General features: G+C 42.2%; 1 protein-coding gene and 1 long non-coding RNA gene across 3 annotated transcripts in view; one reads left to right on the top strand and one right to left on the bottom strand.

Annotated features, from left to right (window-relative positions):
• Positions 1 to 16,056, bottom strand: part of LOC141110384 (alpha-tectorin-like) — a 29,620-nt gene extending 13,564 nt beyond the window's left edge. Inside the window, exons 1-6 of one of the 2 annotated variants that reach the window (XM_073601701.1) lie at positions 15,981 to 16,056; positions 10,759 to 10,813; positions 7,808 to 7,846; positions 7,188 to 7,318; positions 3,176 to 3,463; positions 2,834 to 2,974 (exon numbers count right to left, since the gene is read on the bottom strand). In XM_073601701.1, coding sequence (XP_073457802.1) covers positions 2,834 to 2,974; positions 3,176 to 3,463; positions 7,188 to 7,318; positions 7,808 to 7,846; positions 10,759 to 10,795 — 636 coding nt within the window. In that variant the 5' untranslated portion in view covers positions 10,796 to 10,813; positions 15,981 to 16,056. Of the gene's footprint in view, positions 1 to 2,833; positions 2,975 to 3,175; positions 3,464 to 7,187; positions 7,319 to 7,807; positions 7,847 to 10,758; positions 10,814 to 12,563; positions 12,587 to 15,980 lie in introns of those variants that run through there. The other variant, XM_073601702.1, reaches the window with a different exon arrangement.
• Positions 16,057 to 18,026: 1,970 nt separating this feature from the next.
• LOC141109803 (uncharacterized) lies at positions 18,027 to 18,725 on the top strand. Its single transcript, XR_012236203.1, has 2 exons — positions 18,027 to 18,262; positions 18,351 to 18,725. It is a non-coding gene; the product is annotated as an uncharacterized lncRNA (long non-coding RNA).
• The last annotated feature ends 7,766 nt before the right edge of the window (positions 18,726 to 26,491 follow it).

Below are 26,491 nucleotides of genomic sequence, written 5' to 3' on the forward strand. Positions count from 1 at the left end.
TAAGCTTGAATCCATAAAGGTGTCACCGTGAGATGGAAACGTAAAGAAGGGAATCCTCCACCATGACCAACACTCCAAAGGACTCCTGCGTGGAGTCACGGTGTCTGACGTCATCATTTACCAGCATGGACTGCGGCTATCTTGATGGTTAGATGTTTGCTTTCATCTGTACATGCCATTATTTTACTCCTGTCGTGTAAGTGGTTGAATTTACTTTCTTTTTCTTTTGGGGCTTTTATCGTTTATTGATCCAGCCGGTGCCACATTCTCTGTCCTAGGGTGACAATGCTCACTGTATCTATGAAGGAGCAGCCATGTATGTGTGTGGGGATAGCTGCTCAACCCAACCAGCCTGTGCAATCCAAAAGTAAGAAGCCTCAGCCTTTGGGTGTCCTCTAAGCCATGCCCACTAACATGCTTTGCCCCACCCACCGAGGCTTAGTCATAAGGTGGGCTATGACTAAGCTCCGGTGGCTGGGGCAAAACGTGTCATGACTGCTTTCTGAATCAGCACCCCAATAACCATGAGGATCTAAGGGAAAGGTTTACCCCTGCTTGGATAGGTGCTACAAGCTATGTCTATGAAGGAGCAGCATCGTCTCCCTGGGCTGTTCTTCTGATTCGGACTATAAACCACTGCCCTCTCCTTATTTCCAATACATGGTCGCTTTGTAGTTCAGTCCCGCACACAAAAAATTACAAGGACAGTGGAATTTGGGCAACATGAACATGTACACTCATTGGCAACTTTATTAGATACACCTTGCTGGACCCCCTTTTGCCTTCATTCTTCATGGCATAGATTCAACAAGGTGTTGGTAACATTCCTCAGAGACTTTGCTCCATAGTGACATGATAGCATCACGCAGTTTCTGCAGATTTGTCGGCTGCACATCCATGATGCCAATCTCCCATTCAAACACATCCCAAAGGTGTTCTATTGGATTGAGATCTGGTGACACGGAGGTCATTGGAGTACAGGGACCTCATTGTCCAGTGGTGAGATGATTGGAGCTTTGTGACATGGTGCATTATCCTGCTGGAAGGAGCCATCAGAAGATGGGGACACTGTAGTCATAATGGGATGGACATGGTCAGCAACAATACTCAGGTAGGACGTGGCGTTTAAACGATGGTCAAATGGTACTAAGGGGCCCAAGGTGTGCCAAGAAAATATCCCCCCCACCATCACACCACCACCAGCCTGAACCATTGATACAAGGCAGGATGGAGCCATGCTTTCATGTTGTTTCCGCTAAATTCTGACACGACCATCTGAATGTCGCAGCTGAAATCGAGACTCATCAGACCGGGCAACGTTTTTCCAGTCTTCTTTTGTCCAATTTTGGTGAGCCTGTGCCAATTGTAGCCTCAGTTTCCTGTTCTTAGCTTACAAGAGTGGCACCCGGTGTGGTCTTCTGCTACTGTAGCCCATGGTTGTAAGGAGTGGTTATTTGAGCTACTGTTGCCTTTCTATCATCTCAAACCAGTCTGCCCATTCTCCTCTGACCTCTGACATCAACAAGGCATTTTCCTCCACACAACTGCCAATGGTTGTGCGTGAAAATCCCAGTAGATCACCAGTTTTTGAAATACTTAGACCAGCCCGTTTGGCACCAACAACCATTTAACATTCAAAGTCTGTCAGGAAAAAAAAAAAGTCTGTCTTGTAAATATCCCAGCAAACTAAAGTTCAAAGGAATGCCTGTGCACAGAAGCGCCAACCTGCGCTCGCGCAATAGCGCCAATAGCGCTAACGTGAGTACGCGCTTGCGCAATAGCGCCAATAGTGCTAACGTGCGTACGCGCATGTGCAATAGCACCAATAGCGGCGCCCTGTGACAGCACTTGGCGCCAAAGGGGCTATTTAAAGAGGACTGTTCCACTGCTGCCTTGCTGTCCGGTCTACAGCGTTCCTGAAGACCCCTGTGCCCTGTTACTTGCATTTGCTACCTGATACCTGTTGGACTGTTCCTGACTACTCTGTTTGCTGCCTGCCCTGATCCCGGCTTTTGGACTTTGACTACTCTGTTTGCTGCCTGCCCTGATCTCAGCTTTTGGACTTTGACTATTCTCCCGGATTTACCTTCTGTACCTTATCTGCCCGTCTGTGTTTGACCCGGCTTGCCTGTACCCTGCTGTCTACATCCTGCTGCTGGACTACAAGACACCTCCCTGCTGTCTGCATCCTGCTGCTGGACTACAAGACACCTCCCTGCTGTCTACATCCTGCTGCTGGACTACAAGACACCTCCCTGCTGTCTGCATCCTGCTGCTGGACTACAAGACACCTCCCTGCTGTCTACATCCTGCTGCCGGACTACAGAACACCTCCCAGCTGACTACCTGATTCAGCTCTCTGCTCCAGCCTTCCAGTCAGGCACTTGTGCCCCTTCGCACTCCCGAGCCCCTGTCATCACTGCCAGGGGTTCCCGAGTCGGAGGTATACGAGAGGCCGTTCCCTGCATTCCGGGCTCCACCTACCAGGTACGTGACAAAGTCACTCAAATCCCCTTTCTTCCCCATTCCGATGTTCGGTTTGAACTTCAGCAAGTCATCTTCACCACGTCTAATTGCCTAAAGGCGTTGAGTTGCTGCCATGTGATTGGCCGATTAGCTATCTGTGTTACCAAGCAATTGAACTGGTGTACCTAATAAAGTGGCCGGTGGGTGTATACTCTGGACTTGTAGAAAATGTACTTAACCTGAAAAAGAAAACTAATGTTGCAAATATAGGTACGGGTAAGCTGAAATGTAAAAAAAAAATATTGTTTATGGGCTTAGCTATGCATTCCGTTCATAATCCTACATCCGCCGCATGCAGTTGCCATACCTGAGCAGGGTAGCCCCCAAGACCGCTCTTAGGATCTCCACCACTGGCCGTGCCTGTTGTCCACGTAATTTTTTCATACAGGAAAAGGACAACAGACCTCTGGTACTTGTCAGAGGCCAGGAGACACTGGAAGGTGTTTGTCTGGAACATAAAACAAGAGCAGGTATTATTAACTTCTCAACATCCACCGCCTACCAACATATTCACAAGAACGGTTCGGCGACGGTTTGTTCATCGCATCCACCAGGATCAACTGCTACCAAGAGATCAGGCCTTCAACTCTTTGGAAGCGACAGTTAGATACACCCCAGGCATGTGGCACCAATTGAGACCGTCTCGTACCCTGTTTGATTCGCTTCCATGATAAGGTACGTTGTGCCAGGTTACAAGAAACATCCAGACAGGTTCGTAACCCCCCATATCTTCAAAATGCTTTTTGATCTCTTGACCTGCGCACTCTAGGAAATCTTCCTCAATGATCTGCCTGTAGTAAATGAAAGCATCTTCCTCGTCTTCATTATCTACGTCCCCCCAAAAAGGACAGATCATACAGTAATTATCCAGGGGGAAGGCATCAGGGGTGTACTCAGCGACTGGTCCTCTAAAGGAAATTGCACCATTGTTGTTTACCTACAGGATAAAAAGAAAAGAAAAAAACTTTTTTTTACAGTATGCTTTCACTGTGGATAGATTCTATAACTTTTATAGAAATTTATAGACGTATTCATTAATCTCTTAATGCTGGCACCTCCCGGGCCCTTTAAGGGGCTTCTGTTGCCTGGATACAGGACGGGGTTTCTGATCATGTGACCGCTGTGATTGGCTGTCACCGTGATCACATGATCGGAAAGCTCCCGATCGCAAGTAGCTGGCGGTAACTGTGGCGGCAGCACGCAGGGCACACGCTCTTGGCACAGCTTTGTTTACATCCTGGTACGCATATATGTGGCCCCTCTGCGTTAAGGCTCACCCGCCGATTGGCCGCTTATATGCGTGAAGAGTTTAAAGCTAGAATTCGGCACAATCTCGAGAAACCCCATTCTAAAATGTAAAAAAACAAAACTAAGTTTTACATAATGTAGCAGCAGCCACACCATAGGACACCCAACAATAGAGGTGATTTATTTTCACAAAGCAATATGCCTTTGCACACAGGTATGGACTAGTATTCCGGGGGTTTCTCTTTTCCCTCATTTTTTCTCCCTTATTCAGCTAATGTGACCCCAGTGCTGATGGGGAGGGGTAGTTGAGGGGCAAGCATGTCCTCAGGAGCTCAACGTCCCCCTTATCAACCTATGATGTAAACTGGCCGGCATGATGCCTGTGGTTGTAGTTCTGCACAAAAACTCGCTGGCTTGTTGACAATTTTTGTGCCTTTTTAGGGCATTTTGGCAAGGCACCCCTGAAGAATCCAGAAGGTACCCAACGGTGCCATGGAACCCTGGTCGAAAAATGCTACTTTAACCGCTTACCGCCCAGGCCTATAGCAAAATGACGGCCTGGAAGTGGTTCAGTTACCCTGACTGGGCGTCAAATGACATCCAGCAGGATAATATGCCAGCGTGCACCCGCGGGGGCGCACAGCGCGGCGATCTGTGGTGTGGTATGTCACTCTGACACACCACATCTCCGACCATGGTAAGGAGCCTCTTTACCACATGATCAGCTGCGTCCAATCACAGCTGATCACAGCGTGAACCAGGAAGTGCCGTAATCGGCGCCTCTCCTGTCAGGGGGGGGTGTGCACTGATAATCAGCACATTATCAATGCAGCCTCCATCAGAGGTGCCCACCACAATGCCAATTAGTGCCTATCAGCTGCCAGTCAGTGCCCACCCAAATCGCCAATCAGTGCCCATCAAAGTGCCAATCAGTGCCCATCAATAACGCCTGTCAGCGCCCTTCACAGATGCCCATCAGTAATACCTGTCAGTACCTCCTCATCAGTGCTGCCTATCAGTGCCATCTATTAGTGCTCATCAGTGCCACCTATCAGTGCCACCTATCAGTGTCCAACATTGCTGCCTATTAGTACCCATCAGTGCTACCTATTAGTGCTCATCAGTGCTGCCTATCTGTGCCCATCAGTGGCACCTATCAGTGCCCATCAGTGCCACCTATCAGTGCCCATCAGTATCACCTATCAGTGCCCATCAGTGCTGCATCTCAATGTAGCCTATCGGTAACCATCAGTGCTGCATATCAGTGCCACTTATCAGTGCCCATCAATGCCACCTCATCAGTGCCCATCAGTGCAGCCTCATCAGTGCGCATCGGTGAAAGAGAAAACAACATTTCTTAAAAGAAATTAAGAAAAAAAAAAATTTCTCGAAAATTTTGGTCTTTTTTAGTTTGTTTAGCAAAAAATAAAAACCCCAGTGGTGATTAAATACCACCAAAAGAAAGCTCTATTTATGGGAAGAAAATGATAAAAATTTAGTTTTGGTAAAGTGTTGTCATTCAAAGTACGTCAGCGCTGAAATTTGTCCTGGGCAGGAAGGGGGGAAAGTGCACTGTACTGAAGATGTTAAAAAGTTACAGGTCGGGTCCCTCCCCCAGAGAGGAGAAAACTGTTTTTTTGGGGTTTTTTTTGTTTCTCTGTATTTTGGTATTCTCGGACTGGGTTCCACAGCTTGGAGATTTCAAAGAGTTTTGGGAGCACAAGAAATCTTAAACCCCTTTGTCCAGGTCTTGCAGGAGACAGGCAGGCTGTGAGTGCAGGTGCGTACAGCCTTTAAAATGAAGGACTTGATAGCTCGGGGCTCTCATTTGGAGACAGGCGCGTGGTCCTGTCAGAAGACACAAGAAACAGAGCCCTACTCTAGAGGAGAGATTCCTGGTCCATAGGGATGAGAAAGAGTCAAGACACCCAGATTCCTTGTCCATAGGGATAAGAAAGAGTCAAGACACCCGAGAGAGTCTGGGAGACTGGGAGTGCCGAATAGACTAGGTGAGTCCAGGGGGCTGAGGGAATCTGGAAGTCTCAGAGAAGTGAGAGAGACTGGGGTGTCAGAAGAACCCTATCGAGAGGCCGGGGAGTGGGGCTGAGACCCAGGGAGCCAGGAGAGCTGGGCGAGATGGTCTGAGGGATCTAACGAAGGTCAGGATTGGGGCCTAAGCAGCGGCTCTGCTGCAGAGAAAGCCTGGTGGCTCTGTATTATTCTGACTGCGCCTGTTTGAATGGTAAAGAGTAAAGACCACTGTATGGGAAAATCTGATGTAAGGACTCTGCTTTAGATTTGTTTATTAACAAGCAAAGTCTTAAAACCACAGTTTGGACTGGCATGAACTCACTACAAATGTTTCTACCACTCAGCTGACTTCCCTAAAATCACAGTTGCCTTTTCAATCCCATACAGTATACTCCTCAGTCCATTAAATCCTGAAACGGGATTTGACCCTTCCCCACTCTAAATCTAATGGCGCATACACACGATCGGAATTTCTGTCAGAAAAAACTTGGATGTTTTTTCCGACGGAATTCCGCTCAAGCTTGTCTTGCATACACACGTCACACAAAAGTTCTCTGAACTTTCGGCCGTCAAGAACCCAGTGACGTACAACACTACGACGAGCCGAGAAAATTAAGTTCAATGCTTCCGAGCACGCGTTGAATTGTTTCCGAGCATGCGTGATTTTTAGCGCGTCCGAATTGCATACAGACAAACGCATTTTCGGATAGCAACTTTTCCCGACCGGAAAATAAAGAACATGCTCACAATCTTTTGCTGGCTGGAATTCCGCCAGCAAAAGACCGATGGAGCATGCACACGGTCGCATTTTCCGACAAAAAGCTTTCATCGGAGTTTTGCTGGCGGCATTTCCGATCGTGTGTACGCGGCATAAATCTAAAATAAAAAGTTTTGCGTGAAGTACCGATAAAAAGTGGGAGTAAACGCCCATGAACTATTTGTGCCTATAGGTAAGGCTTATCTATGGGTACAGTGAATATCTCCTAAACGTGCACCGTTTAGGAGATATTTACTTGTGAATCAGCCGGCGATGTCACCATCGCATTCGCTCTGAAGGAACGGCATGCCGCGCCTTTTCTTCAGAGCCCTGTGCTGTGAACAGCGGCTCTTGGCGGAGTGAGGTTATCGCGTCTCATCTAATCAAAGGACCGGAGGTCACCAACCGACCGGGTGAAGATGGAAGCCCTGTCAGCGGTGACAGTCAGCCGGTGGAGGGCTTCATTTTAAGGTAAATGTCATATAATGTGCTAGTATGCGATACATACTAGCACATTAAAACTTTGCCTTGCAGGTTTAAAGGGGGAAAAAAAAAAAAAAAACGGTTTATGTCCGCTTTATGAGTTTTTTTATAGTCATGGTGGATTCAGTAAGATAAAACCTACATAACAAGATCGGTGTGTCTCCCCAAAGAAAGTGAATGAATGGAGTAAGGCAATTTCATCTGTTGCACCGTCATCATCTTCTGGAGTTGTTAGGTCATTAAAAGCTGGCCCATAATTAAAAAGATTTGTGCCTGCGGAGGAAAGATCAAAATAGCATACACATCAGCAAGGCATAACAAGTCATACTGTATGTTAAAATACAAGGCAATGGGAATTTTTTATTTATTTTTTTTTAAATGACCTAACATATAAAACTGTGATATGCATCACTTCGTAATCAATAATGATGTTTGCATTGCTGTCTGCATCTGGCTATTATTTTTTTACTGCTACTGAAAGAAAAACAATACTACCTCCCTTTTATCAGCCATGATGACTGCACTGAGTTCATAGCCAGTAATTTCCACAGCGGTCATCTCTCTGCTTCTTTGTACACCTCACTGCCTCTACATGAAGTCACAACTGAGATTAAAGGGTATATAAACCCAAAAGCAAAAAAGTTATAAGTTGTAGTCCTTAGATGGGGTGTCTAAGCTAGTTTTCTAACCATTGTTTAAGGTTTTAGTGGAAAATATGTGTACTCCATTGCAGTTTACGGTGGTTCGAGAAATCAACCGTACCTTCTTTCTTACACACAGAGGAGAAAACAGATGGCAAAGCTGAAATAAAAATAGAAAAACAGGAAATGAATTAAATTTTTTTAAACTTGTATACAGTAAATACATCAGGTTTGGCTACTGAGACCCTATTTGAACAAAAAATAAACATTATGTGCTTCGAGATAAGGTTCAGCAGTTTGAGTGTATTTTGGAACCCTGGGCACGAGAGGTGAACATCTCCCTCACGACTTAACTCATTATTCCGAAAAGAGGATTTGAATGACTCCATGGACAGTTCTAGGACTCCCCCCCCCCCCCCTTCTCTTTTTTTTTTCTTCCTCTATCCCTCTCTTTTTTTCTTTATTCTCCAGAGTCTATCATTGCCAATCCAAGGGCTATCCCTCTCCCATTCGCATTCATATTTCCTATTTTGTTCTGAAACTTCTAGAAGTCATGTTACAGTATTTTGGGCTTTAGCATTCACCTGATTCACAAGATGAATTTTCCATTATATTACATATTTTATTTAGCTAATGTTATGGTTTCCATAAATCAACCCTGAATATTCACCGGAAGGACAAATCCTGAAGCTGAAACTCAAATACTTTGGCCACCTAATGCGAAGAGAGGACTCATTGGAAAAGAACCTGATGCTGGGAAACAACATGGAAGGAAAAAAGGAGAAGAGGATGAAAGGAAACAAGATGAATAGATAGCATCATCGAAACAATGAACAGGAAGTTAAGTAAGCTCCGGGAGGCAGTGGAGGACAGAAGAGCCTGGCACGCTATGGTCCATGAGGTCACGAAGAGTTGGACACGACTAAATGACTGAACAACAACAAGAATGGTTTCCAAATAGGTGACTTAGCCTTTCTAGTCTCGTGGTTAGGATGGTCTTTTTAGATCTCATATTTGTTGCTGGTATACCTCTGGACAATTGATCTTTGCTATCATTCCATGTATGAGGCAATTTCTGTAAACCAATAAAAAGTTGTGAAAGAAAACCCATGACTTTACACCTTCTATCTATTACTATATATAGCTGTGTCCCCCCTTGGTAGGTTTCTGCCTCTCTATCCCCGGTGGTCACCAGTCATGGGTTTTCTTTGCCTGACGGATTCCACTCAAATAATTGTGCCCTTTCATCCACATTATGTTTTATATATTGGATAATATATTCTCTATATACATATATATGTATACTTATTTTAGTTATTATTTTCTGTTTTCTATGCATCTACTAGATTTGTAGCTCCCGAAGGAAGCGCTGTTAGGTGCGCAACATGACGAGCGAATAGTTTTCTTGCCACCCTCGTTTGGGCTCAATCACTCTACGCACTCTACTCATGTTGAATAGTGCTACTGGTTATATTTTGATACAATCACCAATTGTCTCTCTTTCAAACTACAATTTGAAGTGTTATTTGAGTCCTTAGGGTCAAGTATCTTATGCCATCTGTTATATGATGTGTGTTTTCTTTTATGTGTTGTTTATAAGCTTTTTTAACCTTATCCAATTAAATAAATCTTCATACTTATATTCTAAATCTATGTGCCTACAAAGTCCATTCTTGTAAATTCCATATTCCTTTCTAAGGTCCAAAATGTAAGTGGTGATTTGCGTTATCAGTTTGTGTACCTCATTCCAGAAAGGTTTTATAATGCCGCGTACACACGGGCGGACTTTTCGACGGACTAGGTCCGGCGGACTTTCCGACGGACGTTCCGACGGACTTTCCTACACACGATCACACCAAAGTCCGACAGATTCGTACGTGATGACGTACGACCGGACTAAAATAAGGAAGTTCATAGCCAGTAGCCAATAGCTGCCCTAGCATTGTTTTTTGTCCGTCGGACTAGCATACAGACGAGCGGACTTTTCGACCGGACTCGAGTCCCTCAGAAAGATTTGAAACAAGTTTTATTTCTAGGACTGTCAGACTTTTGGGAAAAAAAAGTCCGCTGGAGCCCACACACGGTCGAATTGTCCGACGGAGTCCGGTCCGACAGAGTCCGGTCCGCCGGACCTAGTCCGTCGAAAAGTCCGCTCCTGTGTACACGGCATTAGAGGGCATGACCAGTTGGCTTTAATTTATATCAGTGGTAACGTGCAAGCATCAGCTACAGAGTAACCTATAAGGCAGGAGTTGGTCTTGTGTACCTACCCAGGAGCAGGGGTAGATACATGAAACTTTCATATCATTCTTATCTGTTCGGACAATACAGCTTGCAATAATTTTTTCCCAATGCGGCTCAATGCTTTGGATGACTTCATGATGGTTTCAATTCATATCAATGTTAATGTGCAAGAATCAGCATATGTTGTACCCTATAAGGTAACAGTTGGTCTTGTGTACCTACCTAGGAGCAGGGGTAAGTACACGAGACCTTCTTATCTTTCTTATCTGTTAGGGCAATATAGCTTTCAAAAAATGTTTCCATGCGACTCAATGCTTTTTATATTTTTATGGTGGTTTACATTTATATCAATGGTAACCTGTAAGCATCAGCTACAGAGTACCCTATAGGGCAGGAGTTGGTTTTGTGTACCTACCCAGGAGCAAGGGTAGGTACACAATACTTATCTGTTAGGACAATCCAGCATGCAACACATATCTGTTGTTAGGACAATACAGCATGCAATGTTTTTTCCTAGTCCAGCTCAATGCTTTGGATGTCTTTATAGTGGTTTGAATGAATATCAATGGTAATGTGCTACCATCAGCATACGTAGTACCCTCTAAGGCTCCAGTTGGTTTCATGTACATACTCAGGAGCAAGGGTAGGTACACCATATTTTATTTTCTTTCCTATTTGTTAGGACAATACAGCTTACAATATTTTTCTTCCCAATGTGCTTCAATATTTTGGATATCTTTATGGAGGTGTGAACTAATATCAGCAGTAAGATGCGAGCATCAGCTTAGATAGTATCCTACATGATAGGAGTTGGACTCATGTACCTACCCAGGAGCAGAAGTGTTAAACCAATCCACGTCTTCATGATTGTTCTCTTTCCTCCCTGAAACATGATAGTATTATTAACGCTTAAAAAATAGCACAAGTAAGCAGATAGGGAGCTATGGCTTGGTCCACCAGCTTCCAGTAGAACCAGCCAGTGGAGACCAAGCAATTAGCATTGTCAGATACAAACCAGATCAAATCAAGAATGGACAAAAAATTGGACATGTTGCATTCTTTTTCCGAAGCGGGACGTCACAACACAAGGTAGGCTGTTACCACACCACAGTGGTGAGCTGCATGCACCTATGTTGAAGATGTATTACCTTGGTACAGTAGGGTGCCATTGGATATTAATGGCTTTACAATGCACTAACATAAGCATGATGCTTGCGGTAATGCACAAATTAATATGTGCATTACCACAACAAATCTGCCTGGAGTTTGCATGTTCTCCCTGTGCCTGCCTTGGTTTCCTCCGGGTACTCCGGTTTCCTCCTACATTCACTAAAGACATGCTGGTAGGTAATTTGATCCTGTCTAAATTGGCCCTAGTATGTATGACTGTGTGTTAGGGGACCTTAGATTGTAAGCTCCTTGGGGGCAGGGACTGATGTGAATGTACAATGTATATGTAAATTGCTGCGTAAATTGACGGCGCTATATAAGTACCTGTAATAAATAAATAAAATGGGCGCTAGCTGAATACACATAGGTCTGTAGCCAGACAGTAAATAAATAAATATGTAAAAAGTTGATTAAAAAAAAAAAAAGTGGGCAGACCCAATGCCAAATGGTCTATGTTTCTAATAGCATCTCCAATATCTCCTTCATGACAGGTGCCCTTTCAAATCTTTTGTTTGCCTGTCACTAGTAGTGTCCACCCAAAACTGAAGCATCAGCATTAGAAATTTAACAGAGAACTGAGTGAATATACCTCGATCGAAAATTGGCTTTATCGTTAAATTGTTTATCTTAAACAGATTTTTCAGACAATTCTACAGAATTCTTCTTGAAAATGTTTCTACAAAATACAAACTAAACTAGAGACCGAACAGCCAAAAATAGTACTGAATAAATAGAGGTGCGCCATTTTAAAGACAATCTGTATAACAGAAATCAAATCTATTCAAATTTCTGTATCAGAAGCAAGCAAAGGGGGAAAGGCAGACTGACAATTATTTTCAGAACAGCTGTGATCGATTAAAAAGATAATGTAACTGTAAGCATTAATTCTGATGTTTCAATGGCAAGTACGGTCTGTATATTAAAGTAATAAAACTTAAGGCACAACTGACTATAACCTAAGATGTGCCAATTACAGTGTGCCATGAAGAATATTTATAATTTTTTTTTTTTTGTTATTTGGAGAAATACTGTAAATATACTCGTATTCTTTTACTTCACTGACATGAAAGATCTGTGTGTTCAATTCTTAAAATTAAAATTCTTAAAATTAATAAAACATAAGCAAGATTTACATAACTACATAACTTAAAAGATTTACATAACTACATAACTTAAAATGTTAAAAATTACATATGATAAAATGAAAACCAATTGTAATGAAAATATGAAAACGCTAATTTTATATAAATGTTATATTTATAACTCTGAAGCAGCAATATCATGATGCTTTGTTAATTAAGAAAAATACATTTAAATTGTAAGCTCTTATGAGCAAGGATCTCTTAACCCTCTTGAATTTTATTGTATTTTAACTGTATTGTCTCTCTTTAGATTGTAAAACGCTGCTCAAACTGTTAGCGCTATATAAATCCTGTAGAATAACAATAAGTTCATCCTTAAACCTTGTTTCTCTTGTTTCACTGGGATAGAGGCTCTGCGTATTCCATCCTAAGAAAAGGTAAGGATTATTTGACTAGATAACCTAAGGCAGGCAGATTTTTTTTTTTTGTAAAGTCCATTAAAACATTAAAATACGTATACAAAATTATCTATCTATCTATCTGTCTGTCTATCTATCTACAGAGATAGATAGATAGATAGATAGATAGATAGATAGATAGATAGATAGATAGATAGATAGATAGATAGATAGATAGATAGATAGATAGATAGATAGATAGATAGATAGATATAGAGATATATAGATATATATATAATTTATATTCAAAGTACAAAATAAACTGGCTCTGAAAAAGTGTTACATTGACTGTTAAATCATTAACAGTAATATAACTTGAGGGACATAAGACTAGATAAAAATAGGCAAGAAAATTCTTATGCCCCGTACACACGGTCGGATTTTCCGATGGAAAATGTCCGATCGAAGCGCGTTGTCGGAAATTCCGACCGTGTGTGGGCTCCATCGGACATTTTCCATCGGATTTTCCGACACACAAAGTTGGAGAGCAGGAGATAAAATTTTCCGACAACAAAATCCGTTGTCGGAAATTCCGATCGTGTGTACACAAATCCAACGGACAAAGTGCCACGCATGCTCAGAATAAATAAAGAGATGAAAGCTATTGGCCACTGCCCCGTTTATAGTCCCGACGTACGTGTTTTACGTCACCGCGTTTAAAACGATCGGATTTTCCGACAACTTTGTGTGACCGTGTGTATGCAAGACAAGTTTGAGCCAACATCCGTCGGAAAAAATCCTAGGATTTTGTTGTCGGAATGTCCGAACAACGTCCGACCGTGTGTACGGGGCAAAGGAAATTGTTTAGTTAACAAATTGTTATGAAAAGAAGTTATGAAAATATATAACAAGCATTATTCGTTGTAGCAAAAAAAAAATTGTAATAATAAACTGGCAAAAAAGCATTGAAATCACTGTAAAATACATCATATTTTTTCTATGCTCCTATCTCGAAATTTTCTTGACAAATAAAAAAAAAAAAAAAAAATCCAAGTATTTTTTTTCTCTTGCATACAGAATACATTTTTGAAAATCTGGTCTAAAAACTGTAAGTACAATAAATCTGTAGACTCAAGTGAACAAATTAAAGAATGCAAAATCAACTGTGCATATATATATATACTGTAAATACTGTATATTATTAATATACTGTATATTATTATTTTTTTAAACTGAATTGATGGCCATACAGTCCAATCCAAGAGCCCAAGCCCAAGTTTTGTTTGCTTTTTTTATGGCAAAAATAAAGCAAGGAACCTGATTAGTCAATACAGACAACAGCTTGGCTTTTGTTGATTTTTTTTTACTTTCTTTTTAAAATCATACCTTAGTTTTTAGATTTTTTTTTCAAACAGCTTTTTTTTTACATTGATATGAAATTACTCTGTTTGCAGAAAATAATTAAAATTGTGAAACACTATTGCCTGCATTCGGTGATATTGTAAAGCGCTGCGCAAACTGTTGCCGCTATATAAATCCTGTATTATAATAATAGTAATAATAATAATAACTTAGCCTCTTCAAATCAGCCATTTTTTTAGGACAATCAAAAAATTGCCCCGTCCTAGTTTCCTGATTGGATCGTCACTGGAGTGATTGTTGCATTATCATTGTGACAGACCCCACAAGACTAAATTGATATCTATGATTGCTTTGCATTGCACAATTAGTATAATTGTGTATAATATAATTGTATATAATTTGCAACCTTCCATCAATTGGTCATTCTCATACACGTTTCTTGCAGCTCAAAGCCCCATACCCAAATTTTCCATCGCACATGTGTCAATGGTGCAAATGCGACAAATGCATCATTTTCTGGGCATAGAAAGTTCTTCATATTTATGGAAAAATCTATCGTACAAAGCAGTGTAAAGCCAAGGAATCAGCAAAAGTTTTTCTAGGTGCTGTTTATTATCCATGGCTTGCCTTAGGGCTAAACTACATGGCAGAATTTAATCTTGTGCTATTTAGTGGGTCGATTTTTTTTGTTAATGATCACCTCATTCGCAACACAATGGGGGGTATTTACGAAAAGGCAAATCCACTTTGCACTACAAGTGCAAAGTGCACTTGAAATTGCACTCAAAGTGCGCTTGGATGTGCAGTCGCTGTAGATCCGAGGAGTTCATGCAAGGAGAATAATAAACAGCATTTTAGCTGCCACATGATTGGATGATAAAATCAGCAGAGCTTCCCCTCATTTCAGATCTTCCCCTTTGATTTACAGCAACTGCACTTCCAAGTGCACTTTGCACTTGTAGTTTGCACTTGTAGTGCAAAGTGAATTTGCCTATAGTAAATAACCCTCATTGTGATATACTCTGAAAGCAATTACACAACAGTTCCATCAATTCACATTTTTGGACTCAGCTAAAAAAAAAAAAAAAAAACATAACTTTTTTGAATATAAGAAACGTGGGGTGTTATTTACGAAAGGCAAATCCACTTTGCACTACAGATGCAATGTGCACTTGAAAATGCAGTGAAAGTGCACTTGGAAGTGCAGTCGCTGTAGATCTGAGGGGGACATGCAAGGAAACTAAAAAACATCATTTTAGCTTGCACATGATTGGATGATAAAATCAGCAGAGCTTCCCCTCATTTCAGATCTACCCCTCAGATTTATAGCGACTGCACTTCCAAGTGCACTTTCAGTGCAATTTCAAGTGCACGTTGCACTTGTAGCTTGCACTTGTAGTGCAAAGTGGATTTGCCTTTCGTAAATAACCCCCATTGCGATATACTCTGCAAGCAATTGCACAACAGTTCCATCATTTCACATTTTTGGACTCAGCTAAAAGAAAAAAAAAAACATTACTTTTTTGAATATAAGAAATGTAGAGACATGGAAGAGTAATGGAAAAAAAAAAATACCAAGCGGTTTATTGTGTCTGCCTATTTTTTTTTTTTAAATGTTCCATAAAATAGAAGAATAACGGATCTACTGGTTGGACCACTAGGTAAAAAAAAAAATCGAGGACTTAGAAAAAAAAAAATTGGTTGCATTAATGCTATTGGGAAACTGTATCATACGTGTCTTTTTCCCTTTTTTGCCCAGACTTATACTTCAAATAAAGGCTGGCAGATGTAAGAACCCCCCGCACAATGCTTTTATAGTTTGCCCCAAACCCTGCAACTGTCATTTTTGCTGGATACATACATAAATATGGAGGGAAATATCAATAAAGACATATTGGATCAAACAGGAATTCATATCCCGATTACTATTCCTACAAGTATTAATTAATCCCCCCCCCCCCCCACTTTTATCAGAATACATACAATGTTTTTTTTTTGTGATAAATGGCCTTTAACAATGAGTCTGCAGTGCTCCTACCTCCGGTGCTTCTGCTGGGTGTCAGGGTTCCGAAGGGCAGTGCCAGCACAGGTCACATTACTTATAACTGTTTGGCTGGGGGAGTTCCTCGGCTGTCACCACGCTCACATTTGTTATATGTTGGTGCAATGTACACTGCTGAGAGGCACAGCCCAAATCCCAGGGCTCAGGTGTCTTTCATGCTATCAATGCAAACACAATGCTCAGGTGAGGTTCTGGTCATAGCTACAGTATGGGGGAAAAAAAAAATGTCAGTTTGCTCAACGTTGGAATCATTTTAGAAGGAGAGGTCAGCATTGGAAGCCTCCATGCTTCTTTAAGGTTAAAGAGGGACTGCAGTCTGCTCACATCATTTGTGATAAAAAAACATCTTTGCCATTCTAAAGCTTCCCTCCAACCACTGTTATTTTATATACAAAAAGGTGTAGCGTTGAAACGATAAATAAACAATATTTATTGTTGATTGGAGACACGGCAGCCATCTTTTTTGGATGGAAACACTGTTATGTTTCATTCATAAAAAAACTGAAAAAACTGAAAAGACTATCGAATCCAAGTCTTCATCCAAATCTTCATCCAAAGACAGATAGAGTGGAAAGAATAGCCACCACCAACACCCAAATCAACTGACCCTTACCATCAGTGTGTAGGGTAAACACAGAGTAAGCATGGATGAATGGCCCCAACGATCCCTCTGCAACAATCGATAACCTCAGATGGCAATACAGCCTAATATTCTCTCAATGAACAAATCACTTATATTTCCCCAGACAGCTCCAGCATCCACATATGAATATGGAAAAAAATAAAAGCTCATCCAATAAAAAGATTTATTGTTTGAAAGAAGGGCTGGTACACTCACATGTATTTAAAATGACCGCCAGGCATATAGAAACATAACGGTGTTTCCAACCGAAAAAGATGGCCGCCGCGTCTTCAATCAGCATCCCACGTCACACGTCCTTAGCTAATGCGGGACGCTGATTAGAGACACGGCGGCCATCTTTTTGGATGGGAACACTGTTATGTTTCTATATGCCTGGCGGTCATTTTAAAAAACCTATCTGAACCAAATAGGTTTATCTTGGTCTCCTCAGACCACAGGACAGGGTTCCAGTAACCCATGTCCTTTAGTCTGCTTGTCTTCAGAAAACTGTTTGCGGGCTTTCTTGTGTATCATCTTTAGAAGAGGCTTCCTTCTGGGATGACAGCCATGCAGACCAATTTGATGCAGCGTGCGGCGTATGATCTGAGCACTGACAGGCTGACCCCCCACCCCTACAACCTCTGCAGCAATGCTGGCAGCACTCATACATCTATTTCCCAAAGACAACCTCTGGATATGACGCTGAGCACGTGACCTCAACTCTCATTGGTCGACCATGGCGAGGCCTGTTCTGAGTGGAACCTGTCCTGGTAAACCAATTGCATTTAGGAATTTTTTTGTGTTTTATTACACCCTTCAGGATATGACTGTGAGAAACCTTTTTGTCACCTAAGATATTTAAAGAACTTTCATGGCTAACCAGGACTGGAAATCCAGGAATCAAACAGCCAATGCACCTAAAACTTCACAGTTGGTACTTTTTGAGAGCTTTCAGCTGTTGTCGTCGAAGTCTACATTCCTTGGATTCTAATATGAGTTTTTTTGGTCCCTAGAGTGGACTGATGGACCTCTAAAGGGTTCCCAATTGATGACAGTAATTGACCAGATCAGGAGACCATCTATTGGGACATCAACAGACATCATATTGTTGTTTCCAAGATAAGTACTTTGGGTGCCTGAAAAAGGCTTCTTCAGCCTCCTTCCATGACCTAAAGAGGATCTGATGTGCAAAGCAAATGGTCACATTTAGGTATTCTGCAGCCAGCGCAGAGACTGATGATATCCATGGTAGTCTTTAGGGTAACCATGAACATGAGATAATTGTCATCCAGCCTAGGCAATGCCAATTGAATAGGCTAATGAATAGAATTCCCTTGATCCGTGACAAGGAATCCTATAATTAGCTGGCTGTTTGGATACGTTTGTGTTTATCTTTATTGGATTAGCAAATATGATGCAAGTTTTGATCCCGTACTCTGTCAACTCGGTCCTGGCTAAGGCACTTTGTTTTTTGCAACCAAAGACTGACTGCTAATGGCTGGTTAAGGGAGCTGATTATCAACGATGTTACACAGACCTCTGTAACCTGGGGGATTTTTCAACCGCAAAATTTGCTTGGAAACAGAGATACCCGATCTTCACTGCTTGTGCGTTGAGAAGGTCCATCCTTGGAACGGTAAGGGTTTATTAAAATGATTCACAATATATATACAGTAAAGGATTTTTTTTTGTCACTTCCTGTTTCCTGTTTCACTCACATGCAGCAGTTTACTTCATTCAAGTTGACATCATTAATGGACACTGGGAGATCTTTGGTGACACATTCCCCCATCCTGGCCATGTCTGCCCCCTCGTTTGTGCTCTGTTGGGTTGGTTTTACCCTCTGCCTCCTCAGCTCCCGAGCCGGACGCTCATTACTGCCGCCTCTGGGTATCAAGAAATTGGTAGTCTGATCCAGCCTTTGATGTACTACACACGCATCTACCCCTGATGAAGCGAGCATGGTCTTGTGAAACGCGTTGGGATACTTTTTATGCATGTGTACTCTGCAATTTACATTTTCTACTGTATGTATCATTTCAGTGGCTTGGCTAGGATGATATGTTTGCATGACTATTTTAATACATTTTGAGACTGCATTTACTCTGTCAATTGTTGGCTAAATGCATTCACCTCATTTAAAATTATGGGGCGATTTCCTGTTTTGTGTAATATATATACAGTAATTAAAGACAATACCTTTAAAAAAAAAAAGCACTTTAAGCTCAAGAATGTGATGCGGTGGAGTAAGTCAGGTATTGGGCTTAATATGAACTTTGCACCTTAAATGCCCACTCCCTAATGAGAAAAAATGGCCACACCTCCTTTTGTGATGCCACACCCACCTTGTCAAAAGCTATGCTCTTCTCTTAACATGGACAATGGTTCCATCTGCTTACATCTTTCTATTAACCACTTGCCGAACTGCTCGCGCAGATATACTGCAGTAGGTCGGCACTCCTGTGCGAAGTGACGTACCAGCACGTCATTCCGTGCACGGAGGATAGCCGGCGGTGCACGCCGTCATGGTGAGGAGAGGCAGAACGGGGAACTTCCTTTGTAAACAAGGCGATTCCCCGTTCTGCCTAGTGACATGACAGAGATCTACCGCTCCCGGTGATCGGGAGCAGTGATCTCTGTCATGTTCCAGTAAGCCCATCCCTCCCACAGTTAGAACACTCTGAGGGAACACCCTTAACCCCTTGATCGCCCCCTAGTGTTTACCCCCCTCCCTGCCAGTGTAATTTTTACATTGATTAGTGCATTTTTATAACACTGATTAATGTAATAATGTCACTGGTCCCCAAAAAAGTGTAATTTGGAGTCAGATTTGTCCACTGCAATGTCTCAGTCCTGTTAAAAATGGCAGATCGCTGCCATTACCAGTAAAAACAGTAAAAAATAAAAGTCCCTAAATCTATCCCCTATGTTGTAGATGCGATAACTTTTGCGCAAACCAATTAATATACGCCTATTGCGATTTTTTTTAACCAAAAATATGTAGAAGACTACATATCGGCCTAAACTAATGAATAAATTTGCTTTTTTATTTATTTTTTTGGGATATGTATTTTAGCAAAAAGTAAAAAAAAAAATGTTTAGTTTTTTTCAAAATTGTCGCTTTTTTTATTTATAGCGCAAAAAATAAAAACCGCAGAGGTGATCAAATACCACCAAAAGAAAGCTCTATTTGTGGGTAAGAGAGGAAATAAATTTTGTTTGGGTACAGCGCCGCACGGCCGTGCAATTGTCAGTAAAGCGACGCAGTGCCGTATGGCCTGGTCATTAAGGGGGCAAATCCTTCCCGGGGCTGAAGTGGATAAAGTTGAACTCTAGGCAGATTTTTGTTTTTAACTCCAATTAATGTAAGATAATTTAATATATTTTATACACAACCAAACTAAGTACCTGAATTATAAACAGACGCTTGTAATCCCTTGTATAGCAGCGCCCAGACAAGAAGAGGGAGGGGCAAGATCTAGAGGCCAATCAGGTGTCTTGAAATATACACGTGGTGACAAGAAACATGCTGATAGTGGGAAAGAGCTAAGTGACCAATTTACTTTACTGTCTAATTAAAAGTTAAGGGTGACCAGGCTATTTTGCTTAACTTCAGCAGAGTGAAGGCAGGTCACCACCCTGCCTGTGCTGTCTGTGCTGTCTGGCAAAGACCATGTAAATCTCAGGACTGGATGGACAGAACTAGAAATCTTTTGGCACACAAACCAATTCCTGTATTTTTATTTTAAATTTTCATTTAATTTTCATTTAGCTGTTGCTTGGAGTTTAGCCTCTCAGCCTTCTGGATACATTCAAGTGGTCTTACCAGTTTTTGGGAACAGAAAATTAGCTCCCTTTCCCAGTTGTGGGTGCCGGTTCGTAAATCCCAATATAATAAGGTGGGTACGGTGAGAGGGATCCTATTCCTCCAGGGTTGCATCTGGCCTGGTTTTACCAGCCTTGTCCCCGGTTGTCGGTAGGACTCTCCTTAAGTGTTAATGCCTTTCTGGTAGTGATGGGTGCCCTTGACTGCACTGGTCTGGCCAAGGGATGGGTGGCGCAAGGTGCTCCTGGTGATGTGCCTCTGGGGAGTACCAAAAAAATACAATGGATTTGGGCCTCCCCTTCAGTGTCTTGCACTCACTTTTTGGCTAGGCCTTTTGGCTAATCCAGAGCAATTTTTATACTGGCAGAAGGCTATCTTGCCACTTGCACTATTTATTGCATGAGCACCTCTCACTGCACATATGTGGTTCGTTTTTGTTTTTTTTTAGTTTACTCACAAAGATGGGGGGGGTGTAAGCTTTTTTGGTGGTGCCCTGATGTTGGGGACAGGATATGTGCCATTCGGGTCTTTTTCTCTTCCCACTGGGGATTTTCTGTGGGAAAGCCCTCACCAAGTCCTTGGAGGACCAGCTATAGCCACCAGCAGTGACCATTGTACTTTGAGGGCGGCGAAAACCTCCCACTGTCAGAATACAATAGCGCATCGGGAGGGATTCCCCCATCAACGCTGATTGTGTTGATAGATGAGTCAACCCATGGTTGAAGGAAAGAGAATTGCATAATCTATGGCCAGCTTGAAGTAGGGTCCACCTGACTTTGGCCTAGGAAGACCAAAGTACCTTGCGTCCCGGGGGGGTTCAGGTATTGAGGCTCTTCCTGTCTGGAGGTTGTTCCATTCTCCATAGGTGTGGTGGCTGCGTTTGTTTTCTGATCATGCCAGTAAAACACTTCCTGTCCTATGACAATACTCACTGTAGTACTGTACTGTATCTATGGCAGAGTGAGATTATCACCCTAGACGAGACAGTATACAATCACAACAGAACACCTCCCCATTTCCTCTTTTCCATAAAAGGGGGGGGAAGTGCTCTATAGTCATAATAGATTCCCTAATAACTATGCTTGAGTTACTGCTGCAAACTGCAGAGGATAGCAGTGGATTTGTGGCAGGATCAACAGGTATTATTTGCAATGGTGTATTTGACAGACCAAATGGAAGCAAATACGAGAAGGTCATCGGTAGGGTTTACATCAGTCAGCCATAACATTATGATGACCCACCTAATATTGAGTGGGCCCCTCTTTTGTTGCCAAAACAGCCCTGACCCATCCAGGCGTGGACTCCACTGGACCTCTAAAGGTATGCTGTTGTATCTGGCACCAAGCAGTCAGTAGCAGATCCTTTAAGTCCTGAAAGTTTGGAGGTGGGGCCTCCATGGATTGGACTTGATTTTCCAGGACATAGATGTTCCCTTGGATTGAGATCTGGAGAACCACGAGTCCAAGTCAACACCTGCAACTTGTTGTGTTTCTCAAACTATTCTTGAACCATTTTCCTGCCTCAGGGAATACCATTTCCATAAAAGACTGTACTTGGTCACCCACAATGTTTAGGTAGGTGGTACATGTCAAGTACCATCCACATGAACGGTACAACCCAAGGTTTCACAGCAGAACATTTTCCAAAGCCTCACACTGCCTCCACCGACTTGCCATCTTCCTATACTGCATCCCTTTTCAACCTTTTCAACACAGAGGAACCCTTGATAAATACATTTCTGGTCTCAGGGAACCCCTGCTAAAAATCACTATATCTCCAACTCATAATACATTAGTGTGATGGTCAGTGGGAAGAATGCTCCTTACATTTGTGGTCACTGGGGAGAATTCCAGCCTTAGGCTACTTTCAGACTGGGGCGTTGGGGGTATAACCCGCTCCTACAGTGCCTCAAAGATGTGGCTTGCAGGACTTTTTTTGGCGTCCTGCCAGCGCACCGCTCCAGTGTGAAAGCCCTCGGGCTTTCACACTGGAGTGAGAGGAGGCTCTTTACAGGCGTTATAGTGCCTGTAAAGCACCTCAGTGTAAAAGCAGCCTAACAGATAGCTAAAAAGATCAATGGTATTAGTGGGATCTTATCTGAGAGGCAGAAATTGCTCATTGCTCATGGAAACCCTAGCAACCTCTGGAGGAACCCTAGTTGAGAAACCCCGCCATACTGCATCCTGGTGCGGCACACGCACCCGGCCATCCCCATGACGTAAAAGAAAATGTGATTCATCAGACCAAGCCAGCTTCTTCCATTGCTCAGTGGTCCAGTTCTGATGCTCATGTGCCCATTGTAGGCGTTTTTGGCTGTGGACATGAGTCAGCATGGGTCTAGGTATTATAATTTGGTCAAAGTCCCTCAAATCCTTACGCTTGCCCATTTTTTTTGCTTTCAGTCAGCTTCAGGGACAACATGTTCACTTGCTGTCTCACATCCCACCCACTTTCAGATGTCATTGTAACAAGATAATCAATGTTATTCACTTTACCTGTCAGTGGTCATAAGTTTATGGTTGAACAGTGTATATACCCTTTCTACCTTCATTCTTCGACCCAAGGAAAAGTTGCTGGCTAATACGTTGCCCAATTTCAGAGATAACGAATTGCACCAGTGATCATCAATTTTAATATTTGAGAATTCCTGCGTCTAGCTAATCCCGGGTATTTGATACAGGATGTAAAGAAAAAAAAAAAAAAAAACTTGACCTGGTAAAAGCCAAGAACATGAAAAAGGACAAACCATCACTCATCCGGAGGCACAGTTCACGGAAGACTCCTAATCCGACTTGTGTGTACACAAGGGATTAAACAAAGGTCAACACCAATTACCAGCATGCGGGTATGACATCTTTTACCGCTCCCTGGCTGCCATTGGTCATCTCCAACCTCCAGGCCTTCATGGTCATGCCATCGAGATATGACCGTGTTACAGATAGATTTGCTTAGTCATGAATCACACAGAGAAAAAAGATTAAAATGTATTTAAGTTGCAGTTCAGGGAGGCCTGGCATGAAATATAAGATATATAATATTTATTTATATTCAGTTCATCTATTGGGATGAAAAAAGATGTACTTTAAAAAGAACCAGTCACAAGAGGACCAACACACCAATCAGAAAATTCAATGTAAAAGCTGAAGTTATCTTCAAGAAAATGGCACCAAAATTAAAGTTATATTTTGCCTTCTTTGGTCCCCCCTTATTGATATGATAATGATGATTTTTTTTTTTTAAATAAAACCTTTCCATCATTATTTTAGCCCCAGAGATATCATTACTGGGTTTCTGTGCTTCTTTAGGCAATTCAGGTAGATCATGGCTGGTGGGAGGGCTGTACATACCTTCCTGAACATATCACAAGCCCCCCCGACTCAATACTCCACTCAAGAGCCATCAGTCCTGATACAAAACCATGGGTGGAGTTATGGAAATATCAAAATGCCTTGATGGGTGTCCATACAGGGGGGAGTGGGTGTTCCTAAGCAGGTTGCATTTGCATACAAAAAGAGAGAGAAGAGCAGCGCCATCTACGAGCAGTTTAACCACTTCTCGCCCGCCCAACGTCATATGACGTCGTCAGGTTTGAGCGGTGATGTCTGAATGATACCTGCAGTTACAGACATCATCCAGATATCTTCTTTTCCAGCTGGCGATTCCCTTCACCATAAGAACAATCATGGCGGCTGTCCAGCCGCTTGATCGTTCTTACAGGCGGCGGGAGGTGACGTCCCCCCCCACCACCACCCTCCGGTGCTTCTCACGGCTCGCCACTGCCATCGGTGAACCGGTGAAGGAACTAACCGGCCCCGGATGCTGTCCATAGAGATTTCCGGCGGGCCAGATGGTCCCCGGAGTCTCTATGATCGTTCAGAGGCCGGGCGCAATGTTACAACATCATGCTCAGCCTCTGTATTTGAAAAAATGCCGCCGCCTCGGCTGGGAAGCCGAGAACTTTTTTTTTTTTTTAATTATTTCAGGCTTTCCAGCCTAGAGGAGAGATGTGGGGACTTATAGACCCCAAATCTCACTGTAAAGAGAACCTGTCACGCACTATTCCTATTACAAGAGATGTATACATTCCTTGTAATAAAGAATAAAAATGATCAAAAAAAATTAAAAAGAAAGCATCAAACTAAAAAAATAAAAGGAAAATTACTAATCATTTTTTTTTTTAAAGCTTCCCTGTACCCACATGCTCGCTCGCAGAAGTAAGTCCCGCCCACATATGTAAACACCGTTCAAACCACACATGTGCGGTATCACCGCGGACGTCAGAGTGAGAGCAAATATGGCACTCACTACTTTACATTGTAACAAAGTGTCATTTCTTCAGTTTTGTCACATTAAAAGATAGAAGAAAATAATTACAAAAATGTGAGGGGTGTACTCACTATATTATATATAAAAACTGTATATTTTTTTTTAATGGTGTATAATATACACTGTGTATATATATATATATATATATATATATATATATATATATATATATATATATATATATATATATATATATATACTGTGTGTGTGTGTGTATATATATATATATACACACACACACACACACACACACACACACACACACACATATATATTACACACACATATACATACACATGTGTGTATGTATGTGTGTGTATATATATTTTTTATTTATTTACACACATACATAAACACAATATTGTCAAAAGTATTGTGACGCCTGCCTTTACACACACATGAACTTTATTGACATCCCAGTCTTAGTCCGTAGGGTTCAATATTGAGTTGGCCCACCCTTTGCAGCTATAACAGCTTCAACTCTTCTGGGAAGGCCGTCCACAAGGTTTAGGAGTGTGTCTATGGGAATGTTTGACCATTCTTCCAGAAGCGCATTTGTGAGGTCAGGCAATGATGTTGGGCGAGAAGGCCTGGCCCGCAGTTTCCGCTCTAATTCACCTCAAAGGTGTTCTATCGGGTTGAGGTCAGGACTCTGTGCAGGCCAGTCAAGTTCCACCACCTCAAACTCGCTCATCCGTGTCTTTATGGACCTTGCTTTGTGCACTGGTGCGCAGTCATGTTGGAACAGGAAGGGACCATCTCCAAACTGTTCCCACAAAGTTGGGAGCATGAAATTGTCCAACAGGTCTTGGTATGCTGACGCCTTAAGAGTTCCCTTCACTGGAACTAAGGGGCCAAGCCCAACCCCTGAAAAACAACCCCACACCATAATCCCTTCCACCAAATGATTTGGACCAGTGCACAAAGCAAGGCGATAGAACATTTTTGGGATGAATTAGAGCGGAGACTGCGAGCCAGGCCTTCTCGTCCAACATCAGTGCCTGACCTCACAAATGCTCTTCTGGAAGAATGGTCAAACATTCCCATAGACACACTCCTAAACCTTGTGGACAGCCTTCCCAGAAGAGTTGAAGCTGTTATAGCTGCAAAGGATGGGCCAACTCCATATTGAAGACTGGGATGACATTAAAGTTCATGTGCATGTAAAGGCAGGCGTCTCAATACTTTTGACAATATCGTGTGTATATATTAAACATATATATATTTTTTATTCTGGGGGCGGTCTTGCTTGTGATCATCTGAAATCCTATACATTAGTGGTTTGCAGCGTGCAACAAAATGAGTCACAAAACCAAAATACAAATCCTGCAGCCAAGATCCTGGGTGGAGGACATCGCAGCCCTCTGGCTGCCCCGATCATTGCTATTTACCAAGCACAGAGCATAGCGAATGTCATTAATATGCTTTTTTCTTTTTTTTGAAGCGCAGAGAAAGCTGTCGCCACGCCAAGCAGTACATCTCTCCCATCACCGCACAACCAACTCCAGTTTATTTGCTACAGCTCACCTTTTATTTGCAGTTTTTTTTTTTTTTTGTTTTACATATTCCTAGTTGTAATGAAAGGAATTGAATATAATAAATGTAGCAGCTTTCTAAAGAGTGATTCACAACTGCACTGTAAAAAAGAAACAAAAAAAAAAACTGGCGGGGAGATTAGATTGCATAGACTGCTGATCAGGCACAGAAAAGTAA

Source organism: Aquarana catesbeiana, linkage group LG10 (genome assembly GCF_042186555.1).
Source record: "Aquarana catesbeiana isolate 2022-GZ linkage group LG10, ASM4218655v1, whole genome shotgun sequence".
NCBI lineage: Eukaryota > Metazoa > Chordata > Amphibia > Anura > Ranidae > Aquarana > Aquarana catesbeiana.